Source organism: Typopeltis vanoorti, chromosome 10 (genome assembly GCF_054136105.1).
Source record: "Typopeltis vanoorti isolate ZY-2024b chromosome 10, IOZ_Tvanoo_1.0, whole genome shotgun sequence".
Taxonomy (NCBI): domain Eukaryota; kingdom Metazoa; phylum Arthropoda; class Arachnida; order Uropygi; family Thelyphonidae; genus Typopeltis; species Typopeltis vanoorti.
In genome coordinates, this window is record NC_143558.1 from 6,413,331 (window position 1) to 6,437,469 (window position 24,139).

Consider the following 24,139-nt stretch of genomic DNA (forward strand, 5'->3'; position numbering starts at 1 on the left):
TTCATTGAGAGATACTTGTATCCATCTGTCTGCTAGTATTTGATTAATTAGGTTGGCTAGTTTAGGTGATGGGATAGTTTCTAGGAATTGTAAGATAAGACCCTCTCTCCACACTGTGTCATAGGCAGCAGAGAGGTCCACGAATACCGCTATTGTTTTCAATTGTTTTTCATAACCGTTCTCTGTAAAGGTTGTCAAGGCCAGTACTTTATCACAACAACTTCTGTTAGGTTTGAAGCCAGCCTGTTCCTGTGGAGTTCTGTTATGTATACTTGAAGAAATTCTGTTGTATAGCATTCTTTCGAGAAGTTTCAGGCAGATACTTAACAAGGCAATAGGACAGTAGTTGGAAGCAATTGTAGGGGCTTTGCCAGGTTTTAAGACAGCAATGATTTTAGATCTTTTAAAATTTGATGGAAGTATGCCAGAGTCCAGGATATTATTGTACATAGCAGTAAGCCATTGAATAGTTTTTGGTCCAGAGTTCTTAATGAATTCAGGGTAGATGTTATCGAGTCCAGCTGCCTTCCCAGTCCTCAATGAGTTAACTGCCTGGGAAGTGAAAGCCTGAGATAGTGATGATTGTAGACAATCTGTTTTGAGATTTTTTAGTTTTTGTTTCCCCTCTCTTGTAGCTACTTTATCTTGAGGATATTTAGTCATTGAGACTATATGCTTTGCAATGTGTTTCGGATCTATGGCAGACAGTTTACCAGAAGTTCTTGTATTAGGGTCTTCCTAATCGGGGATCAAGCTTTTCGACTGGAATGAGTAAAATTAAAATTGTTCATTGTTTTAATCCATTTGTCTTTTCTAGCATTGTCAAGAGACTTCATTAGCTCAGTGGCTACTGTAGGGTTATTATTAGTAGAGAATTCTTTATACAGTTTTTCACTGTCACTATTCCAGCCTGGGATATATTCTCTCCTAAAACCTCTTGGAATGGTTCGTTTGGCAGCACCAATAACAATACCAACAAATTTATTGTAATTGTTTACAGTGGGCTTTATGAATCTTATTACAGTGTCAACCTGTTTCTTAAAATAATCCCAGTCAGCTTTGAGAAAGTTCCACCTAGTTTTTATTATTGTTCTTATGACTGGAATATTTAGGCCTACTTTATAGATTATAGGTCGATGTTGGCTATTTGGAAAACTGTCTAATACTTTCTAGAGATGTGAATTTGGCTGCCATAATCGTCTGCAGTACAGAAGCACAAATCAGGGTTATATCCTCTTTCCCATCTAGAGGAGAGAAAGCTCGGTTTATCTTTGGCATCAAAGATCAGATAGAGGTTTTGATTTTCTATCCAGTTCACTAGTAGGGTACCATGTAGGTCATCCTTTCTATAGCCCCAAAGGGAGTGATGACTATTAAAATATCCCAAGATTATGCTTGGATGTTGTTGTTGTTGCTGGGACAGTACTTGGTGAGGCCATTTAGCTAAGGGAGGTTTATACACGTTGGTTACAGTATTACAAGATATTATAATAGATACACTATATATGTCCTTGCTGGTACTTAGTTCACAGTTCTTATAATTAGAAATGTCATTTTTTTATATATGTTGCCACACCATATTTGGGATGGTTTATGCAGTTAATCATCTTGTAACCATATATTTTCCCTCTCGTTAGTAGATCTAGATCATCCTTAGTATGAGTTTCCTGTACTACAACTACATCTATTTGATGGTAATTCAGGATCTTAGTAAGAACTTCGCATTTAGCCCTACTTATGCCCTCTATTTTTAACTGGCATATTTTTAAGAGTGAGCCCATATTCTTGATTCTCAAATCCGCGGTAGGTTTGTGTCGGTTATCAGAGAGCCTGTGTCCGTGAGTCCTGCTAGGAGAGTACGGATCCATCTGTCACCGTAGACTATTTAGCGTTATCCAGGGTGCACCATGAGGAGGCGGTCTACGTTACACCCCGATAGGAAATTGAAGTTCAGGGACTATGTGGCTAAGATTGCAAATACAACTCAAAAGATAATTGCGATGCTGAAACGAACATTCACATATAAAGATAAGGATGTTATTTTGCCTCCTTACAAGGCCTTGATAAGACCGCACTTGGATTATTGTGCACAGGTCTGGTCTCCTTGTTTCCTTTGTGATTCTGATATATTGGAGAGAGTAAAAAGGTGAGTGCTAAAAATGATATGGAATCAGGATTGTGGAATACTGATTATGAAAACAGATTGAGAATTTGTAGTCTGCAGACACTAGCAAACGGGAGAAAGAGGGGTGATATGATTGAGACTTACAAACTTCTGAAAGGGTCATACAGGATTTCGATTGATGGAATTTTTCAATTTATGAAGGGTGGGGAAAGGACGAGAGGGCATCCTTGGAAGCTGAGAATGAAGGCTGCCAAGATGGATGTGAGGGCTAGATTTTTCTCTCAGGTGCATGACAGAGGGTGGTGCATGATTGGAATGGTTTGCCATTGGATGTTGTGAGTGCAAGCAGTGTGAACGAATTCAGGAATAAGTATGATAGCTGGTGTGTGTAGTATGTGGCCTCCCTCAATGAGTCTCTGACTCCCTGGAGGTCTCTCTTAATAATAATAACAGTTTGATAACAAAAAATTCTGTCCTTAATTGTAATTCTATTCAAATCAAACTAATTCCAATCAGTGCAAGCATGCTAAAGCTACAACAGAAGAAACATTGCACAATTATATAATTTAAATGAGAGTATCATGTTATTCCTGCCATAACTGTAGAGCCAAATTGTTTTTAGATTTTGTGTTAAAGTTCCTGGAACTTTGTTTTCCTTTCGCTATGCAAAGGCCTAAACAAGTAGACTTAAACTATGTAGTCACAGTATTAAAATATTAATACGGCAACTACATAAAAGTCTTCTACATATAAGCATCTGCAGAGACAAGTGGTCCCTGATTTATATAATAAATTTAGTTTAATCCTTTATCCCTGATTTATATCCTTCCAAGATACTACCTATGACATTCCTAATTTATGAAATTTTTGCATTCTGTATATTTACCAGACCTGCTAGGTCTGGTAAATTACTGCTCTTCTGGACTTTGTGAGGATGAGCCACTCCACCAAGTTAGCTTACTTCCCACAACTATTCCTTTTTATAGAAATGTGCAAGCAATATTATAAACACACACAGTAATCTAATGTTTATCTGACCACATCAGGTAGGCAGTTTGCTGTTCCGATAATTGAAGTACAGTTACATAGTACTGTACTGGAGGTTGGTCAATTGAAGGCTGGATAAATGGCAGTTTACTATATATGTGTGTGTGTAAATATATATATATTTACACACACATTATATAGGCTTACAATCATTATATAGGCTTTAAATAAAATAAATTGTTGTCATCGTCGTCTTCCTATCCAGGTTCTAGGCCAAGTGGCCTGCTCCAGACTCAGTCCATCTTCTTCTTGGTTATTCCTTGTTGCTCTAGGATTATATGTTAAGATCTTTTTTGGTAATCTTTCTCTCTGCATTCTTGCTATATGGTCTAGCCAGTTTTTCCTATATTTAATCATTGAGTCTGTTATGGGATTAATTTTAAGATTTTTAATTATTTCACTAGTTCTTATTTTATCTAATAAGGTGAGTTTTTCTGTTTTCCTGAGGAATTTCATTTCTGCTGCCTGAATTCTCTGTATATCTCTTTCGCGGAAAGCCCAGATCTCACTTTCATATAATAGTGTAGGTTTGACTATTATTTTGTAGACGCTTAGTCTTGTGTGTTTCTGTACATAGGTTTAAAGGTTCCATTAATTACTCCAGTGATTTTTATAAAGTTTATCATCTTAAAATCATATCTATTTCATTTACATAAGATTGTTTACAGCTAGGTATTTGAAATTATTGACTCCATCAATTATTTTATTGTTTATTACTATTTTACTTCTGCCGTGAAAAGCCATGAGCCATTTAGTTTTCTCTGTTGACATTTTCAGGCCATATTGTTGTATAATATTATTTAAGTTATAGATTGATTTTTGCAGTTCGTCTTCAGTCTTTCCAAAGATGATCTGATCACCAGCAAAGAGTAGTGTCCTATTTTTGTATGTCAATTAATTTGGAAGCCACATGTATTTACTTCTCTCCATTTTTTTGATAATATTGTCCATATATATGTTGAATAATATGGGTGATAGAGGACAGCCTTGACAGACTCCTCTATTTATCGGTTTCCAAGTGGATATATCATTTTGCTTTATTGCTGTTTCATTATTATGGTATATGTTCAATAGAGCATTGTATAGTTGGTTTGGAATGTAATATTCCTTTAAAGTTTTCCATAGTTTATTTCTCAGAATTTTGTCAAATGCTTCTATATAATCAATAAAAGCTATGTGTGTTTCACTATTGTATTCTCTATATATTTTTCTATAATTATTTTTAAAATAAAAGCTGAGTCTATACATGATCTTCCCCTTACAAAATCCATTTTGTTCTTTTCCCAGTTGTGGTTCTATATAGGATATTAATTTGTTTGTTAACATTTTTGCATAGATTTTGTATCCTGTATTGAGGAGGCTGATACCACGATGTTATTACAATCTGTTTTTAGCCTTTTTTTTTGTAAATTGGGATCATTAGAGCTCTACCCCAGCTTTTTGGGGATTTTCCCTCTTTGTATATTTGGTTTATAAGTTTTAGAAATCTGGTATTAAATTCTTTACCTGCAAAATTAGTAAGTTCTGTGTTTATATTATCTTCTCCTGGTGACTTGCCTGTTCTGCTTTGTTTGAGGGTGTTTTGTAGTTCTTTGTATGTAAACTCATCTATATTACTGATGTTATATTCCTGGGAGGAATCTTGTATCGAGGAGTTATCATGCCATAGCTTCTGGAAATACTCCTGCCAAGTTTTTGGTTCAATTATATCGATTTTTGTTCTTTCTTTTAACTTGTTCATTTGTTTAAGGATTCTATGTGTATTCTTCTTCTTCTTCTTCAACCTTCTGGTTCTGTCCACTGCTGGACGAAGGTCTCCCCCATGATTTTCCAGATCACGTGGTTTTCTGCTTCTCCCATCCATCTCACTCCTGCAATTAGTTCCAGTTCATCTCTCCACCTTCTTCTCGGTCTTCCTCTTTGTCTTGCTTCATCCATTGGTCTCCACTCTGTTGTTTTTCTAGTCCATCTCCCGTCACTGCATCTGGCATATGGCCAGCCCATCTCCACTTAGCCTGTTTAATGTATTTTACAATATCCATGACACCTGTTTGAGATCTTATCCAGATATTTGTCTTCCTATCTCTTAATGTTATTTTTAGCATACTTCTATGTGTATTAGGTCTTTTTAATGTACAGTCCCATTCTATAATTTCCAACTTCCTATTCTAATTTTGCTAGAAAAATTTCATACGTTTTTCAATTTTTTTCCTACATGCTTTCTGTGCTATTGCTCTTTTCCTTTTATATTCAATGAATGATTCGTCTGTCTTTAAGTTTATCCATTGTTTATATGCTACCTTTTTTTCTTCGATTATCTGTTTGAGCTCTTTATCCAATTTTATTAAATCTCTGTGTCTTATCCATTTTCTTTTTGTTCCCAAACTCTCTCTTGCAGCTTTTTCTAATATATATTTGATGTTTGACCATTCTTCTTCCACTATCCTGCTTTCCTCGATTTTGTTCAACCAGTCCCTAATTCTATTCTGATACAAGCCTCTGATACTCTCATCGTCAAAGAGTTTAATTTTATATAGTTCTGTATTTCTATTTTCTTTTGATTTTTTTCTTCCCTCTCATCTTGGTTTCCATTTAATTTTTCCCTACCAGTAAGTAGCGGTCTGATTCTATCTCTGCTCCTCTATATACTGGTGTCTATGATCATATTTGATAATTTCATATTAACTATTATATAGTCTATGATACTTTTTATATTTCTTGCCTGCCAGGTAAATCTGTGAATATCTTTTAAAGTAGGTATTCGTTATTCTATAATTGTTGTATAGGGTGAATGCTCTTAATCTCTTCCTATTATTATTATATGTTAGTTCTCCTATCTGTTCTATATTGAGTTTATGTGAGTATTTACCAATTCTTGCACTTAGGTCACCCATTATTATAGTATAATCAGAAGAGTTTATGTGATCTTTTGTAATTCTTGATAAAAAAATCTCTGATTCTTCTTCTTTTCCCTCTTCTGGGGCATAAGTGCCTATTAATGTTAAATATCCTCTATATATATATCTTGAGTCTTGTCTCTATGATTCTATCATTCCAGTAGTAACATATAATATTTCTTCTCAAAGATTTATGTATGAACGTCATTACACCTGACTTTGCCCTTTCCTCCATCTTTACTCCACTATAAAGATAGATATAATTATCAGTTTCATCTATTCCTTTTTGTTTTTTTCTTTGATTCTGTAATGGTAGCTATCTTTATTTTTTGTTTTTCTAAGGTTTGGTCTAATTCTTGTATTTTATGATGTATACTTTTAACATTCCATGTTGCTAGCTTCCAAATATTAAATATCTTCTTTTTCCGTTTTTGCATCCATTCTCCGAGCTGGGTCATTTCCAATAGGATCTGTCCTTTATGAATTGTCATGTCAGTCATTCAGAATATTTCAGTTGTTGAAACAAAATTTGTTCTGACAACTCTGGTTGGCTGAGTGGTTAGCATACATACTCTCCAACCAATAGGCTGCTGGTTCAAATCCTGACATGGACATGAATGTTTGTGATTGTCTTTAGGTGGGAGATGAATGTCATCACCTGGTGTGTGACCACCACTTATTGGAGGCCTAAAGTGGCTTGAAAAAGTTCCATGTTGTCTCTAGAGCATGATTTCTGGAGTGTGTGAAAAATGCAAAAAAAAATGTATAAAAAATTGAAATAGGAAAATATATATATATTCCTAGCCTGCCCACAGTACAAAATGTACTATAGGTTTGCAATTAACCTTTCATGGGGGGAGCAATATAAAAGAATAAATAAACATAAAAATAAAAGATAGAAGGAACACTTTATGGAAACTTTCATCATCATCAATTTCTGATATGTACCCTCAAAGTGTGTCAAGCTGCTATGACATCACTGCATGATTAAGTTTGCATTATTATTATTAATCTAGCAATAATTTTCCTCCAAATCGTTCTACCTGTCAGCCTCCAATATTGTTTAAGATATCATATCTTAGATCTCTTTTCTTTTGCAATCAATTCTGATTATTTTTCTTTAGAAATAAAATTTACAGATAGAGGGAACTGTTATGGTCCCCCCCCCCCCACACACACACACTTGTCAGTTTTTACATAGAAAATTTTCAAAAACAAGCCATAGACTCAGCCCATTTCAAACCTTCTATCTGGTTAAGATATATAGATAATGTGTTCTCTATTTGGCCTCATAGCCTAGACTCATTAGACTCTTTCCCCAGTCACCTCAATAGTCTACTTCCAAGAATCTAGTTTACGATGGAAAAGGAAAATAATAATAGTTTATAATTCTTAATAATGACTAGTCCATATGTTAAGGATAAATACAGCAGATAGTTACCATTATTATTAGCCTTGCCCTTTTCTTCAAATTTGCCCAAAACATTTCTGTATGCTTGGTAGGATTCACTTCCTACTCTGCTATTTAGATCTCCAACAAGGACAGTTTTTCCATTTTCTTTATGTCTTCTGCTTGCTCTAGTGACTGGAAAAACTCTACTTCCTCAGTAGGAGTTCCTTCTGCAGGACCACAAATCAGTTTCATTGTCCATTTCTCCATTTTGAAGTTTCCCACATAAGTCTACTTGAAACTGCCTTCAAATCAAAAAGTTTATTTTCATGTTTGATGTTGAGTGGTGCCATTGGTGGTACTTCCTTTCCTTGATCATTATTGCCCAAATATAACACCTTATACTTTATTTAGTAAGATCTCACCTGTTTTTGTCTTCTTTGTTTTAGTGATGCAAATTATGTCCATGTGGTATTTTTCCAGTTCTTCTGGAAGCTTTATTTCCTTTCAATTAATACTCCTTATATTGATAGTTGCTATCTTAATTCTCTTCATGTTAGGCTTTTTGTACAACATATTCTCAATGTTTTTCACTTAAACCATCAATTTGATACAGATATGTCGATGATATTTTTGCTGTATGGAACTCCTATTTGTCCAATCTTCATGAATTTCTTGAGAAAATTAATTCAGTAAACTCAAGAATCAAATTTACTCTAGAAGTAGAAGATAACAGCTGCCTTCCTTTTCTGGATGTTCTCATTCTACGGCAACCAAATAGCAGTCTATAGTTCTCACAGAAAACCAACTCATACTCACAAATACATTGATTCTAACATCATCACCCTTCTCAGAAGTATGGTTTAGTCGAATCTCTAGTCATAATATAATGTTCAACTGATTCTCTTCTGAACAAGGAACTATCTATTATCAAAGCTACCTTTAATTCTAATGGTTATAATACTAAAACTATTGATAGAATAGTCAATAATTATGACTTGATCTTAACCCTCCTCAAGAAGAAGTTTCTCGAATTTGTATTCCATATTTTAAAGGGCTTACAGAAAGAATAGCAAGACATTTTCACCAGATTGATGTATACGTCTCTTTCCATCCAGTACATAAACTTTATACCTTCCTCATTTCTGCAAAAGACAAATATCCTCCTCTTTCTTATCCTGGAGTTTAGAGAATCCCCTGATCTTGCAGCTTATGTTATTATGGATAGACTGGTCATTTTGCACAAATTCATCTTGAAGAACATCACAAATATGTTTCACTTAAGGAGCCTAATAAATCTGGTTTAGTAAGCCGCACCTTATCTATGAAACACAGAATTTAGTGGAACAATACCAAAGTTCTACACAAAAGCTATTTTCTTCTGGAAAGACTGTACAAAGAAAGCTGTGAAGCACACTAACCTTAACAAAAAGCAATTGCCTTAAACTTTGTGATTAATTAATTAATTATTTAAATTAAAAAATATTTTATTTTAATTTATTTCCTGATATCTATTAATACAGATGAAGCTGCTCTCCTGTAGTCATTAGTGCATATAATAATAATATTATTATTATTACTACTATTACGTGACTCCTCCAGGGAGTCCAAAGACCCATCGAGGGAGGGCACCTACTCTAAAACTCTCTGTCTCCATTACTTACAATGAACCACAATTACACCATCGCCATCTACCACCCACCACTACCACTAGTATTTTTGCAGACAATCACAAACATCCATGCCCACTGCGGGATTCGAACCCACAGCCTTTTGGCTGGAGAGCAGATACACTAACCACTCGGCCAACCAGGCCGGCCAATTTTATGCACTTGCAATTTAATTGTTGTTCTCTCTTTGTGGTTAACTTCCTGTATTGATAATGGCTGTGAAACATGGTGGAATATTCTACAAAGAAAAAAGTTTACATAAGTGACGTCCGTTATTAATTGGTATTGTAATGTCTTCCTCTTACATCTCGATTTTTAAATCAATATATTGGCTTTGTAATCCTTAATAACACTACAATATCTAAAATTAAACACTGCATTAATTATTAACAATTCTGTTTGAAAAACATGAAATGGATGACTTTTCCTGTAGCAAAATTGCATATTAAAAAGCTCCGGTTCTTCTCAAAACTTTATAAATTGATGCATTTGGATCTTCCATGGATAGTATTAATAACCATTATTCAAGATGGAGTCAAATTTTAAGAACGTGTTTAGATGTCATAATCTTTTGATGTTAATGACAATAAGTGTAGTATAACCTGTTCTCACTGTTGTAAATTCTTTTAGCAAATGCTCTACAGCATCAGAGTTATTCTATATTAGTGTTGATGCTTTTCAGTACCTTGTTACAATTGAAAGTACAACTAAAACCAAACCCCTTGAAAACCCAGACTGGCCTTTTTTACCTTAACAATAAGGACGCCAACAGGAAGCTACAGATTTCTTGGGAAGACTCTAATATAGAACATTTCTGGAACCCAATCTACCTTTGTGTGACTCTCTATTGCACCCTCTCATATAAAACCCACATAGAAAAAACAAAGGCAAAAGTGAATGCAAGAAACAACATACTAAGAAAGCTTACCTCCTACAAATGGGGTGCAGACCCTAGCACACTGAGATCTTCTGTCTTGGCCCTTTGCTATTCTTCTGCTGAATATGCCTGCCCTGTATGGTCCAGATTCTGCCATGCTGAAAAACTTGATCCAGCATTGAATGAAAGCTGCCGCTTAATTACAGGATGCCTGAAACCAACACCACTAAAAGACCTGTATACTTTGGCTGGTATTGCACCTCCTTCAATTTGAAGATCTGCATTCTCAGTTGATGAAAGAAGCAGACAAATGAACGATGAACGCCACCCACTATTCGGCCAGACCGCAGTGCCCCAAATACTAAGATCCCGATATAGCTTCCTGACAACTGTTGAACCACCTAAAAACCTCCCAGAGACAAGACAAGACTTCAACAATGGCTTGCATTATATCCTGAAAATAATACTGGTATTCCAGCAGCCGAACATCTTCCACGTGGTTCCCACTTGGACTGGAATACTTGGAAATGCCTCAACAGACTTCGGATGACAGGACACTGCAAACAAAACCTCATCAAATGGGGCTACCTCACTGGCCCAGACAATTATGAGTGTGGGACAACCCAGTCCATGGAACACCTTGTTTTTTGTCCCTTTCTTCCATCGCCTTGTGCAAAAGTAGGACCTTATATCCTGCACAGAAAGAGCAGTTGATTGTGCAAGATACTGGAGGAACATCTGACCATGTTTATTCTATATGTTATGTATAGTTTCCTTTTTTTTATATTTAATTATTATTCCCTGTATAATTCACTTACCAAATCTAAGCTGATCTAATTGTAATGTATCCTAATTTGTTGTAAATCATGTTACAACACTTACATGTACCACTTACTACTTGTGTTTGGATACGAAATAAATAAATAAATTGAAAGTATATTCTTATGTTGTTTGATAGAATGAGAGTTTACTGAGGTAGTAATACAGTGGAACCATTTTACCAGTTTTTATTATGGTCTGATTAATTGCACTGTTATTAAGCTCTGCCTCTCATGTGCATATAACTGTGCTTATGAGTTATTAATTTAATCATAATTATTAAATTGATGTTTTGTTATTATTTTTCCATTAATATGCTTTTTTTCTTTATCTGTTTGGAACATAATCCTAATTTATAATATTGAAGATAGAAAATTAATTTCAGTTTTCTATAACCTGGATTACAATATGTTATGTTGAACATATTTCCTATGTAGACAAGGACTATTTGTGTGTATTAGTTAATTGTTAAATAAGATTTTTTTTTATATTTTTTAAATAGGTAAAACATAGCTTTCATGGTCCCAATCATCATGGAAATGGTCCTCATGATGATGTTCACATCCAGGGATGCTGGTTTTATCGCCTTCCACATAAAGTAAGTTTTGTGTTATGTAGCAATATGTTTATTTTATATAATGACATGTACCAGAATTTTAATTGTTTGAGAGTCAAATGCAATAAACTTTCCTCCTGCTCAGCTAAAGTCGAGCCTTCTGGTCCCTCATTAAGGCAATAGGACATAACTTCTGCCCTTCCTTGTTTTCACCTCTCACACATCCAGATGTCATCATGGTAACATCACCCAGTGATGAGGCAGACCTCTTGGCATCAGTCTTTTTTTTCCTTTAACTCTTGTTTAAACAACCTATGCAAATCACATCTGCAATACCACAGACTACTTGCATCATGTCTCCTTTGATCTTTAGCCAAAGGACATCAGAAAAATTCTCATTAGTCTTACTACTAAGTCTCGTAGTCCAGATGGTATCCCTCTGGTCATTGTGCTCAAAAGTTGTGTTCCAGAATTAACACCCATCCTTTATTATCTATATAAGCTGGCATGATCATCTGACATCTATCCATTAGCTTGGAAGCAGTTTGTGGTATTGTGGAATTTGATTTGCCTTGGTCATATATAAAAAAGAGATAGTCAACTGTCAAACTATCATTCCATTGCCTCCAACATAGTACTCTTAAAGGTAATAGAGAAGGTCAACAATCTCTTGTTCACTGCCTGGAGACCCATCATTTAATTAGTCATTAGCCAATATGGATTCTACCCTTCTCATTCTACAGCGTATCTCCCTATTCACCTCATCTACCTTTGGACACAGACTATGGAAAGAATTAGAGAAACTCATGGTGTCGCTTTTGACATTTCCCAGGAATTTGATTGTATCAGTCATCAAGGTTTTCTTACTAAGTTACCACCAACTTTTTGTTCTCCTCCTGTCCTTTTTTTGATTGACTTACTAGCTTCCTCTTTGGTCATTCATTGCATGTCAGTGTGGATGGATCGTGGCAGAGTACTCCACTATCTTCCTATTATACATCAATGACCTTCTTTTTCTGACTTCAAATTCTATTCATGATTTTGCTGATGACAGTAATATCCATTCCTCTTCTTCATTCGAGAAACCTCGCACTTCTCAGATGATTCAGGCCCATAACTAATGTCTTGAACATTTATCTTACATTGAACGTTGAACATTGAGGTAGGATGAAGATACGCAAAGCATTGTTGTGTTATTGGTTTTGCAACTTCTCATGTGGGGAGTTCAACATATTTAAAAAAGTATATAATTTTGCAAAGCACAATGCATTCTTTGACTATTATGATATACAATGTTTTGATTTAATTCACCAAACTAAAATTGTTTTGCAATTACAGCACTGATTTGTATTATGTGTATTGTTTTAAAGGTTATGAAAGTTGTAAATAATCCTCTAATATTATTAATAGTATAATAATATCATATAATACTTAATTAGGATGGTCCAGAAAAACGAGTAGGTAATCCTTTGTCTAAAGATTTTCTTGCTAAAATGGAGGAAGGAATTCTTGAAGCATGGGGTGGTGCCCAAGCTGAGAGAGCACTTCGATTAGCAAAGATGTTGTCCTATTGGAAGAATGCTCATAACAGAATACTGTAGGTGTATTTTATTATTATTATTCTCTCTCTTTCTCCCTCTCCCCCTCTCTTACTTCTTACTTTACTCCTTTCATGGTGATTGCAAAGTTTTTATCTCACATCTTCCACCTGCAAAATACATAAACCTAAGCTCTGTGAATGTCCTTAAAGTTTGATAAACTGAAAACTGATCTGCAGACTGACTGTATTAAAACATATTTTCTTACTAAAATAATTGTGTAGAATATGTGTTGTACAGGATATGATATTGTCAACAGGGATGATAATTCATTTCTATAAATATGCAAAATTTGTTAAGAATAATGAATAATACTGGATATTGTGCATGAATGAGAAACATTAATACTGAACAGGCCAGGTTTTTTCTGAATAAGATTGCATTTTTCAGGCATAGAGAATTTCGTATCAAGCCTTTTAGATTAGATTATCACCTCTCTTGATTGTTGGAAATCAGTATCACTCAATTACTTTAAAAACAAACAAATCGGTACAACTAAATTACTTTATTTATTTTATTTTTTTTTTTAAATAACGAAACCTGTGGGGCGATCATCATTAAAAGAAACACACGTATAAACCACAGTGAAAATTATTTAATTGTAAATATTTCATCCTAAGTATCTTAGGACATCATCAGTACAGTATTTAAACAAAAATTAGGAATAACATACAGTTAGGGCGCATGATTACAATAGAATCTCATGAAAACGTGCATAACGTGCTAAAGTAGTACAACAACAAAAAAAAAAAAAAAAAAAAAAAACGTTAATTATTTAGCACAGTTTTGTATGATAATTTCCCATACTTTAGGAATAGTAAGAAGCCCTACTACATAGACCAAACCTAAACCGCAACGACGTTCTTACTATTCCTAAAGTATGGGAAATTATCATACAAAACTGTGCTAAATAATTAACGGTTTTTTTTTTTGTTTTTTTTTTTTGTTGTTGTTGTTGTACTACTTTAGCACGTTATGCACGTTTTCATGAGATTCTATTGTAATCATGCGCCCTAACTGTATGTTATTCCTAATTTTTGTTTAAATACTGTACTGATGATGTCCTAAGATATTTAGGATGAAATATTTACAATTAAATAATTTTCACTGTGGTTTATACGTGTGTTTCTTTTAATGATAAATTACTTTAAAAATAATTTTTAAAAAATGCCTTATCCTTCTCTAAACTTGTTATTCTCAATGGCCTGTTGCATGCAAGTAATTTGGCATCATAGAAAAACCTGGTCAAAGTTGTGATAGGGCAGTTAATTTATCTGCTTGGCCTGCTGTCTTTTTTTTTTATGTTGATCATGAGAGGTTGGTTGGTCAACCTGCATAGTGCATTAGTACATTGGATGGACTGAGAGTTAAGAAAGAAAACATTTGTTTGTGTTTGATTGGAAGATCTATGTATTGTATTGTATTTCTTGGGAAATGCATAAGAGGCAAGACTGTTCTAGAAGACAGTAACATGAGGAATGAAAGAGAAGGAAGAGAAATTTGTTCTGTGAGTTAAACTGTGAAGGGATGTTGCATGTTTTTGGTGGATTTAGTTGTGAGTGGGAGAATTATTGATGGTAGCTTAGATGACATTTACCATGGAAGTATTTATAAATATGCATGCAGCAGAAACTATATGCTTCTGTCAAAGTGGATGGAGTGAATTGGTAAGAGATGGACATTACCTTGATGGACCTGTGATTTCAGTCAGGATTTCTCCGTGACTGCAGGCCGTAAAGAGTACAGCTATTCCTGTCTCAGGTCTCTCTTCTCCATTTTCTTCCAACTTTCTTGATCATTGGGTCTTCCCAACTTAAGGCCAGTCTTCCAAGTTTCCTTTTAGTATCTCTTGAATACAAATCTGTTACTCTGACTGGAGATATTAATACCACATCGTCAGTGAATAATTGATTATTTATCATTTCGCCATCAATGTTTATTCTACCTTTCATGTCAGTTTTTCGAATGATGCTGTCCAGAGTAGATGTGAAGAGATTAGCTAATAAGACATCACCCTGATGTACTCTTCTACTTAAGTTAATTTTAATGAGGTGATTGAAAAGAGTGATATTTGTTGTGCCTTCTTTGTAGATATCTTTTATGAACTAGATATATGCTGTTTCTACTCCTTGTTCTATTAAAGCTTGGAATACTGCATTATGTTCAACAGTGTCAAATGCCTGTTTAAAATTTATAAAAGAAAACAAAGTGGCATCTGGTATTCTCTGCATCTTTCTGTTAGTTGAGTAATAATTTGTGGTCTATTGTTGAAAAGCCTTTTTTGAAACCAGCCTGTTCTTTGTAGCTATTTTTGCTGATGGAGGTTTGTATTCTGTTTAGAATGACTCTGGCAAAAATTTGCATGTGATAATAGACAGTATGTGATCGGTAATTACTGCTATCTTCTTTATTATCTTTTTTATGCAGAATTATGGTCTTTCATGTTTTCCATTCAGTAGGTGCTTTCCTTAATTGTATATATTGGATAAATCTTTCTGCTAGAGTTTCTAAGAGTACTTGTCCATCCATTTTTAATTCAACAGATTTTATACCATCAATTCCTGGTGGTCAGTCAGTTTTCACATGGTGGATAGCAATTTTTACTTCTTCAGGTAGGACAGATGGTATTTCCAGATTTTCCCGATTTCATCTAGCACTGGAGCTGTGACTACTTGTATAGATGAGTAAAGGTTCTCATGAAAAGATTTTATTATTTTTTCCTCATGTTTTTCCCTCTCTTTGTGTGCCTATTACTTTGATTGTCCAGCTGCTTCTTCTAATTTTGTCATTCTAGAGATGGACATTAATCTATTTATTCTGTACTGAGTCAAGTATTTTTAGGGAGCTCTTTGAGACAAAACCCCAAACAGTATATAATGGTTGGACATCCAAAAAATTAGTATTTCTGTTACACAGTAAAAGAGAAATTCTAATTTTTGGGATGCTGAGGAGGCAATATGAGGGTGGTTTGAAGAATTCTTGACCATTGACAGCAACACTATCGGCACAATTTTTTTTTTTTTCTAAGTTGTATATCTGTCATAAGCATCCATGTGAAATTGCAAGTCATTCTATCAAGTAGTTTTTTATACAGCTGTCTGAAGCAAAAGTGTTGTCTGTATCCCTCGAAATGGATAAAATTGAGTATCGTGCATTTATAAAATTCTTTGTAAAAGAAGGTCCAAAAGAAATTCATTCAAAGTTCATAAAAGTTTATGGGCACTCTTCTCCTTCCTTTTTGAGAATTAAGAAATGGACTGCTGAGTTTAAATATGGTCTTCACATGAAAATGATTCATGTGAAGACGTCCAAAAAGTGTAACAACACCAGAAATCATTGATCAATGCACGATATGGTATTGGATGACCGGCAAGTCGAAGTGCGTGAAATTGCTGAGACTGTAGGCATTTCAAAAGAATGTGTAGGATATATTTTGCTTGAAGAATTGCAAATGAAAAGCTTTGTGCAAGATGGGTGCCGTGCTTGCTCACAGCAGATCAAAAACGCACTCGCATGAAAATCTCTGAACAGCGATTGGAGCATTTTTAACAAGAATAAAACTGAATTTGTGCATCGATTTATTACTATGGATGAGACTTGGATTCACCATTACACACCAGAATCCAAACAGCAGTCAAAACAGTGGACAGACGCCGGTTGTTCAGCACCAAAGAAGACAAAGTCGGTTTCATCAGCAGGAAAGGTCATGGCATCAGTGTTCTGGGATGCTAAAGGCATTTTTTTTATTAATTATCTTGAAAAGGATAAAACAATAACCGGGGAATATTATTCTGATCTTTTAACCAGACTAGACAAAAAAATTCTTGAGAAAAGACCTGGTTCGTGGAAGAAAAAAAAATCATCTTTCATCAGGACAATGCACCTGCCCACAAAGGTGTTTTGGCAATGGGAAAATTAAGGGATCTGCACTATGAATTGTTGGAACATCCACCCTATTCCCCAGATTTGGCTCCCTCTGACTTCTATCTCTTCCAAAAACTAAAACTCTTCCTCATTGAGCAGCATTTTTCTTTGAATTAAGAGGTGATTGCAGCTGTAAATGGGTATTTTGCTGATCTTACTGAGAACCACTACAGGGACAGGATATTGGCGCTGGAGCATCGCTGGAATAAATGTATTAGTCTTAAGAGAGATTATATTGAAATATAAAAATAATTTTAAAATCATAAATTCTTTTTTTCATTGTTAGGTCGAGAACTTTTCAGACCAGCCTCGTAGATGTAATATGTTTATACCAAAAGAGGCTTGATGTTAAAATAATCCCAAGAAGAAAGTTCATCTTGTCTAGAGATTCGAATTGTCAAGACAAAAAAAATGGTGCTTTTTTTGTGGGAAATAGGCAGAACTGTTTTTTTTTTTTTTTTTTTTTTTTTTTTTTTTTTTTTTTTTTGCGTGTTGAAATTGAAATGGTTATCTGAATCCCATTGAAGAATTTGGAGACTAAAATTGATGGTAGTACAGGTTGATGCTGTAAGTTATGGTGATTTGTTTGAGCAAGGTTTGTTAAGTGAGGAGAGCATTGTGTTGTCATTAGCAGAACTGTTGGATTAGTAGTCAACTAGAGCAAGTCATCGATATGTAGAATGAAGAAGGTTTTTGAGAGAACTGAGCCTTATGGAATCCCAGCATTCATTGCATAGTTAGAAGATAAGGATCTGTCCACTTGTTATGCATTGCATGTATCCAGTCAGAAAGCTAGCTACCCATTTGCAGAAGTTATGGAAGTTATGGACCAGGTGATGGGAGCTTGACCTGAAAGCTTCAGAAGCCTTGAAGATATCAAAAGTGATCACACTTGAAATTTGTCCAGATTTTTCCATGGTATTTGTCTAGAGATGGAGAACATAATTAGCAGCTTTGTTGATTGACTGTGGCAGAATCCACACTAGTGATCGTTTTTTAGTTGATTACCTTCGTGTTTCTCTTCATTACTTTGGAGAGGACTGAGGTAAGAGAAATTGGGCAGTAGTATAATGGTAAGCATTTGTCACTCTCTTAGGAATGGGTTGAATATGGGCAAATTTCTAGACTGCAATAGTTACCAGTGAAATAACAGAAAATAAAAAAGGTGACATAGAACAGGAGTCAACTCTGAAGCACAGACCTTCAGAATAATTAGAGAAATTCCACCAGAAGGAGGCTTTTGGTATCCAGTTTGAGTTTGGACAAGATGTATCTAATCTCTTTCTGGCATTGAACATTGTATGTTTGTGGTAAGCTAATATCTCTCAAGATTGCTTGTGTAGCAATTTTCCAGAGGGGATTATCCAGTTATCCCATTAACAATTATCCAGAGAGGATTATAAAAAGAGTAGAAGGTGAAAGGGGAAGAACCACTGGTCATCCTGGAAGTTAAGTAAATGTGTGGTGAAGGGGGGGGGGTGTGAGGAGTAGATTTTTTACATGGAGAATTGTCAGTTAATGGAACGCATTACCAGAATGTGCGAATGCAAGAAGTTTTAAGGATTTCAAGATTCTATATGATAAATATGTTGTCATCTGAATGAACCTCCCACGATGAGTCTATCGACTCCGTGGATGGTGCAATAATAATAATAATAATTTGAGGGAAGTAAAAACTCAGAAGATGGTTTTTCTATTGCTGATGAAATAGAGCTATTGGAGTGTGAAATGTGTGAAAGTAAGGTTGGACAAAAGTTGATGCCAATAGCTTTGGTAAGGGACTTGAAAGCTTGATTGCCATTTGAACATGATGCAAGTTTCCTGCTTTTGGTACTTTCAGAATGAGTTTTGAGATATGTTGATAGCTTGATTGCAGCTGTTTTGTGCTTTGATAAAAGCTATAAAAGGAAGAGAAAAATTTCAATGAAAGTTCAGTTGTGATAGCCCATTGTTTCACTTGAAAAGTTATGAAAAGTTAGAGTGGGTATTGAGTGTTTGAAATGGTTGGGGGGGGGGGGGCATTTACTAAGATCAACCATGTATGTATTTGAGGAAAATGAATCTAGGTTTTTTTTTTTTTTTTTTTTCCTGGATGATGATGATTGTCCTGTAGTACTATCCAAGTGTAAGACAGTTGGGAGCACAGTTAGACAAAAGTTATGTCAGTTGTTTGTGGTCTGAATCATCTGGTATTCTGGTTAACATGGAAATAGTTTGTGTTAAAATTGTTGATAACCTTACCATCTCTACCTGCTTGGTCAGTACATTTGGAGGCAGGGATGCACCAGTAGTGTCTGGCGTCTGTGTGCAAAACTTTAGTTAGCGCCCCTATCCTCCCCCCCCCCCAATAAAAAAATCACTTTCAGAAAACGTTTTTTTTTTTAGTATTTCCTCCTCTTTGGTGCCTGTGTGTGTGTGTCGCACACATTGCACATATGGCCAGCACGTCCCTGTGTTGGAGGAGAAAAGCCAGGAGGTATTGTAAATATTAAAATCCTCAAGAAAGATAACTTCACTGTTAGGAAAGTTAGACTTGCAAAACATTATTTATGGAGAGGAAATTGAAAAGCTTAGATTTATTGCTGTTATTAAGAGATTAATAAAGGCATGCTGAATTTGACAGTGTGGAACAGAGAGATTTTCTGCCAAAGGAGGTCAAAATCAGGAGATTCTGAGTGGATACTCTGGCATAGTATATCAGAGTGAGCACAAATGTCACCTTTGAGATGAATGTTCTATTTTATTGAGAATATGAGATAAATAGTGCAGGAGATTGAAACTTAGGTTTCTGTCAGGAAAAGGAGGTGGAGTTTTGCAGACTGGAAATGAAATGAACACTACTGGGACCATATGATTTGGAAGGCTTTTTTTGGGTGGAGGGGTTCGTCTTTGCTCACACAGGTCACACACATCCTCTGTGTAGCGTTTGTTCTCTGGTTTTTATGTTGGCTATTAGTAGTGCTAGATTTTCACACTAGCATTTTTTTATAGAGTCAGTATTCACCCTTCTTCACCTTTACTATTTTTCCTCCAGTTGTTGACATAGTCAATGACCATTCCTGGTGAGCTAAGGTAAGATCCAACTGGATATGCAGTAGGGGAAAAGTGCTTCTGATTTGTTCACAGCTGCTGTTAATTTTGATCTACTTAATTTTTATCAGTTATGGGAAGTTTAAGCTATCTTTAGTTTTGCTTGTGAGCCCAAGGTGGTGGTAATCTTTCTGGAATTAAAATTTCATTTTCCATCTAGCTTAATGACATCATCTTTAATTGTTTAGTTTTCTGAGTGAAAGTTGAGGATGTAGCATTGTATTTTTTATTTTCAGCCTTGATTAAGTCATGAATTGTCATAGGTGAGGTTATGGAATTTGCTACTGTTTTCAGCAGAGGGTGCATTTTCATCAAGATGCTGACTATGAATTAGTTTGACCTTGGTTTCTGTTGTAATTTTATGAGAAAGCTTTGTCAAGAACTGATAAAGCATTGTTTTTAGACTTTGTCAATGTGGTTTTCTAGGTTCAGGAACTGTTTAACTGAGGAGAAACATAGAGGACTGAAGAAAGGCTGGTTGAGTTTGATAAGAAGTTTTTATACTGATTTCTCAATCTCTGCACAGCAAGACTGTGACCAGTGATAACAGAAATCATACATAAGACCTTTTGTGTATCTGTGATGCCCAGTTTGTCACTGCTGCGACACTTAATAGCATTGTTTGATTTTTCAATGCTAGTTGGACTGTTTTTTGATAGTAAGACACAAAGTGCTCTGTTGTTGTTATTGTCATTGAGCTTTTTTGCTGCCATTTTTACTTTGTGCAGTGGGCATAGTAAGTACTTGCATGTGACAAATATTAAGCTGAAGAAAAATGATTTTGAAACATTTACACTTTGTGTGGAAATTTGGAGGAAGTTGCTTTTATGAGAAGGCAGAAGTTCAGACCGACTTCAAAGTATTGCCATGCAGTCATTCACTTTGACCAGTTGAATATCTTACAGGATGAAGGAACCAATTTTCCAGCAGTGAAGACCTGAGATTTTCTTATGAGACTTGCTGATCCTCAGTTGAAAAGCCCTTTGTTCTAGTAGAGATTTGAATCCAGGCCTTTCCATTCAACAAGTATTATAGAAGATTAAAGACAGAAATAAAGAACTTACATTATTGGTTATTGAAATGCAAAAATAGGAAATGAAAGTGCAAATAAATAGTATGGGCTATACAAACTGAATTTTATATCAGACAAAAGCTAATATAAACAATACAGATACAAAATACCAAACCATACAAAAAACATAAAGAAATCATGATTGATTATCTGTGGACAAAAATGAAAAGGATCAAAGTAAAAAAAAGATTGTGTATCCAGACAGAAAGCTATCTGGATCTCATCATCTCATCTTCTTTATACCCTCTTTTACCTTGCGGTGTCGAGGGTTTATTAATCATCAGACCTCGAACCGTTCACAGGATAAGGTGGTCAGCCCTACACCCCAGTGTATCCTATGTGCTGTAGTGTTGAGTTCTCAAGGCCAATTTGCCTGCTTTGTGGGATGAAAGACCCCAGGATAAACTGGGGGAAAAAAACCACGCCCAAGACCGGCTAACTTGGCTATGGCTGAGGAAGATCCTTCAGCTCCTCACATCACCGAAGGGAATCGAACCTAGGACACTCATCCTCCAGGCATATGGTTGCGATATCTTCTAACTATGCAACTAATCCTGAGATCCTGCAAGGTTGTCACTTCTCACCCACCTGTCATCTTCCTTTTATATATATATATATGTATGTATATATCAGTAACTTGTTCCATTTGACCACCAATCTAATACCCAGTTTTGCTAAAGTACACTACATTCCTCCTTCCACTCTGATTCTCAGAATTACTTCACTTCCTAGAGAGAGAGAATAAACTCCTTGTACTCCTTGAACACTAATCCAATAACCAACTAACCTTTTTGGATACCTCACTTACTGAAAATTCAACATGACCTGTGTGTCATATTGAATTTTCAGTTTATCAGAAGCCAACCTTTACTGACAGATACATTCACTAGTCCTCCCACCATCATTCATCACAGAAAATGAGTATTATCAAGTTTTGTATATATATAGAGCTCATATGATTTTATTCCTGTAATTTCCATTTGTTCGATGAACTGAGTAAAATTAAAAGCAATCTGATATGTAATAGATACAACACAACTATTCCAAAAATGATTGATAATTATTATCCTTCCACCAGACTGCCATCTGATGTGAAAAGAATTTCAGTACTCTACCTTAAAGGAATGTTGGAACAAATAGCAAGGATTCTTTGTAAATTCAATCTATACGCTTCTTTCAAACCAGCTTGGAAACTGTGGTCCTTCTCTTTCCTTTCCAGGTGTCTATCAAGTACCCTGCTCATGTTATCTTTCCTATTTTGGACAGACTGGCCAATTCTGCTTTAATTAGAATTGAAAAACATTAAGACGATATTACATTTTTGAAATCCTACGCGAGCAGCCTTGCTTCTCACACTTTTGAACTGCCACAGAGTTTTTTGGAACCAGTTTTTTGCACTATCGCTCTCCCATCGCAACCAACCACTCTGAGATCTTTCATTTCCTCTCCTTAAAAATTGACTTTCTGCAATCCCACTTTCCCAACAGCAAAATTATCCTCCTAGGAGATTTTAATGTCCACAACACTAGCTGGTTTTCCTCCTCCAGTTGTACAGATCTTGCAGGCAGAGATGCTGAAATATTTGCTATCACTAAACCTTACACAACTTGTTCAGATGCCAACCAGAAATACCAGATAATCCAAACCACTCTCCAAACACCCTATATCTCTTCCTCACCAATGACCCCTCCAAATACACAGTGAAAGTAGTGAGCCCCCTTGGTAATTCTGACGATAGTCTATTGCTCATCTCTTCTCCCATGCAACAACACTCACACAGACACTCCCATACAAGAGTAGTTTGGCATTATAGCAGTGCCAAGTGGGACAGCCTCTGCAACTTCTATATCACATTCCCTTCCCTCCGCAACTTCTATGTCATTTCTATTGCTTTTTGGTTGGAATGCTTCTGGCATTCCAACCAAAACATATGCGCCGAACTTATTACCAAAGCAATCTTCATCGGCATGAAAACATACATTCCACACAGTACTCTAAACTGCCATTCCCTAACTAAACCATGGTTCTCCAAAAGATGTGCCAAGGCTGTACAGATGAAACACCAGACATACCATAACTGGCTGAAATCAAGATCATCCTCCTTTAGAGCTTATACCGAAGCCCAAAATAGATGCAAAAAAAACAATCAATGCTTCCAAAACAGAGTTTGAAAGAGCAAAAAGCAGGAAACTAGCAGCCAAGCCTTTTGGTCTCTCACCAAAGCATTTGGTTGTAACTTCTGCCCAACACTATTCCCACTTTATCAAGGGTGGGAATAGTGTTGGGCAGAAAAAGCCAGTCTTCCACAGAAAAAGCCAATCTTCTGGCTTCACACTTTTGCTTCCAATGCATGCATAACTGATGATGGTAAATGTCCCCCAACCATTCCAGACACCCAACATATAATGCCCCCTATATTATCCTTTTGCCAGGATGAGATCAGAAAAATACTGTCCAAAAGACACAAAAAAAGTCTCCTTGCCCTGATGGCATTCCCCCAATTGTACTGAAAGTTTGTGCACCAGAACTGACTGCTATCCCATGTCACCTATATGTAATCTCTTGCCCCACTGAAATCTTTCCCACAAACTGGAAATTGGCCTATATTCAGCCCATTCTCAGGAAGGGTGATAAGTCACTGCTGTCCAACTACTGCCCTATCTCACTTACCTCAATCCTGTCAAAAGTAATGGAAAAAATCATCACTTCCCAACTCCTACACTACCTTGAAGACACCAACCTAATAAACGACCGCCAGTATAGATTTCGTTGCTGCCGATCAACAGGAGATCTGCTCACATATGTCACCCATCTCTGGACAAATGGCATGGAGAAGTTCGGCAAATCTCAAGTGGTTGCACTTGATATCTCCAAAGCCTTTGACTTGGTCTGGCACAAAGGCTTACTAATCAAACTACCTCATTCGGTCTGTCCCAGGACTCTGGTAGTTGGATTGCCAGCTTTCTGTCTGGACACACACAGTGTGTTATGGTGTATGGCTCCTATCATCTCACCATTCAATTAATGCTGGGGTTCCACAAGGTTCTGTCCTCTCACCAACCCTCTTCCTGCTA

At 35.8% G+C, this 24,139-nt stretch overlaps 1 protein-coding gene across 2 annotated transcripts in view; it reads left to right on the top strand.

The window, feature by feature from the left end:
- Positions 1 to 24,139, top strand: part of PolG1 (DNA polymerase gamma, catalytic subunit tam) — a 359,824-nt gene that overhangs the window by 206,233 nt on the left and 129,452 nt on the right. For both annotated transcript variants that reach the window (XM_090399500.1, XM_090399502.1), the window contains exons 13-14: positions 11,328 to 11,423; positions 12,821 to 12,978. In XM_090399500.1, coding sequence (XP_090255626.1) covers positions 11,328 to 11,423; positions 12,821 to 12,978 — 254 coding nt within the window. The remainder of the gene's footprint in view (positions 1 to 11,327; positions 11,424 to 12,820; positions 12,979 to 24,139) is intronic.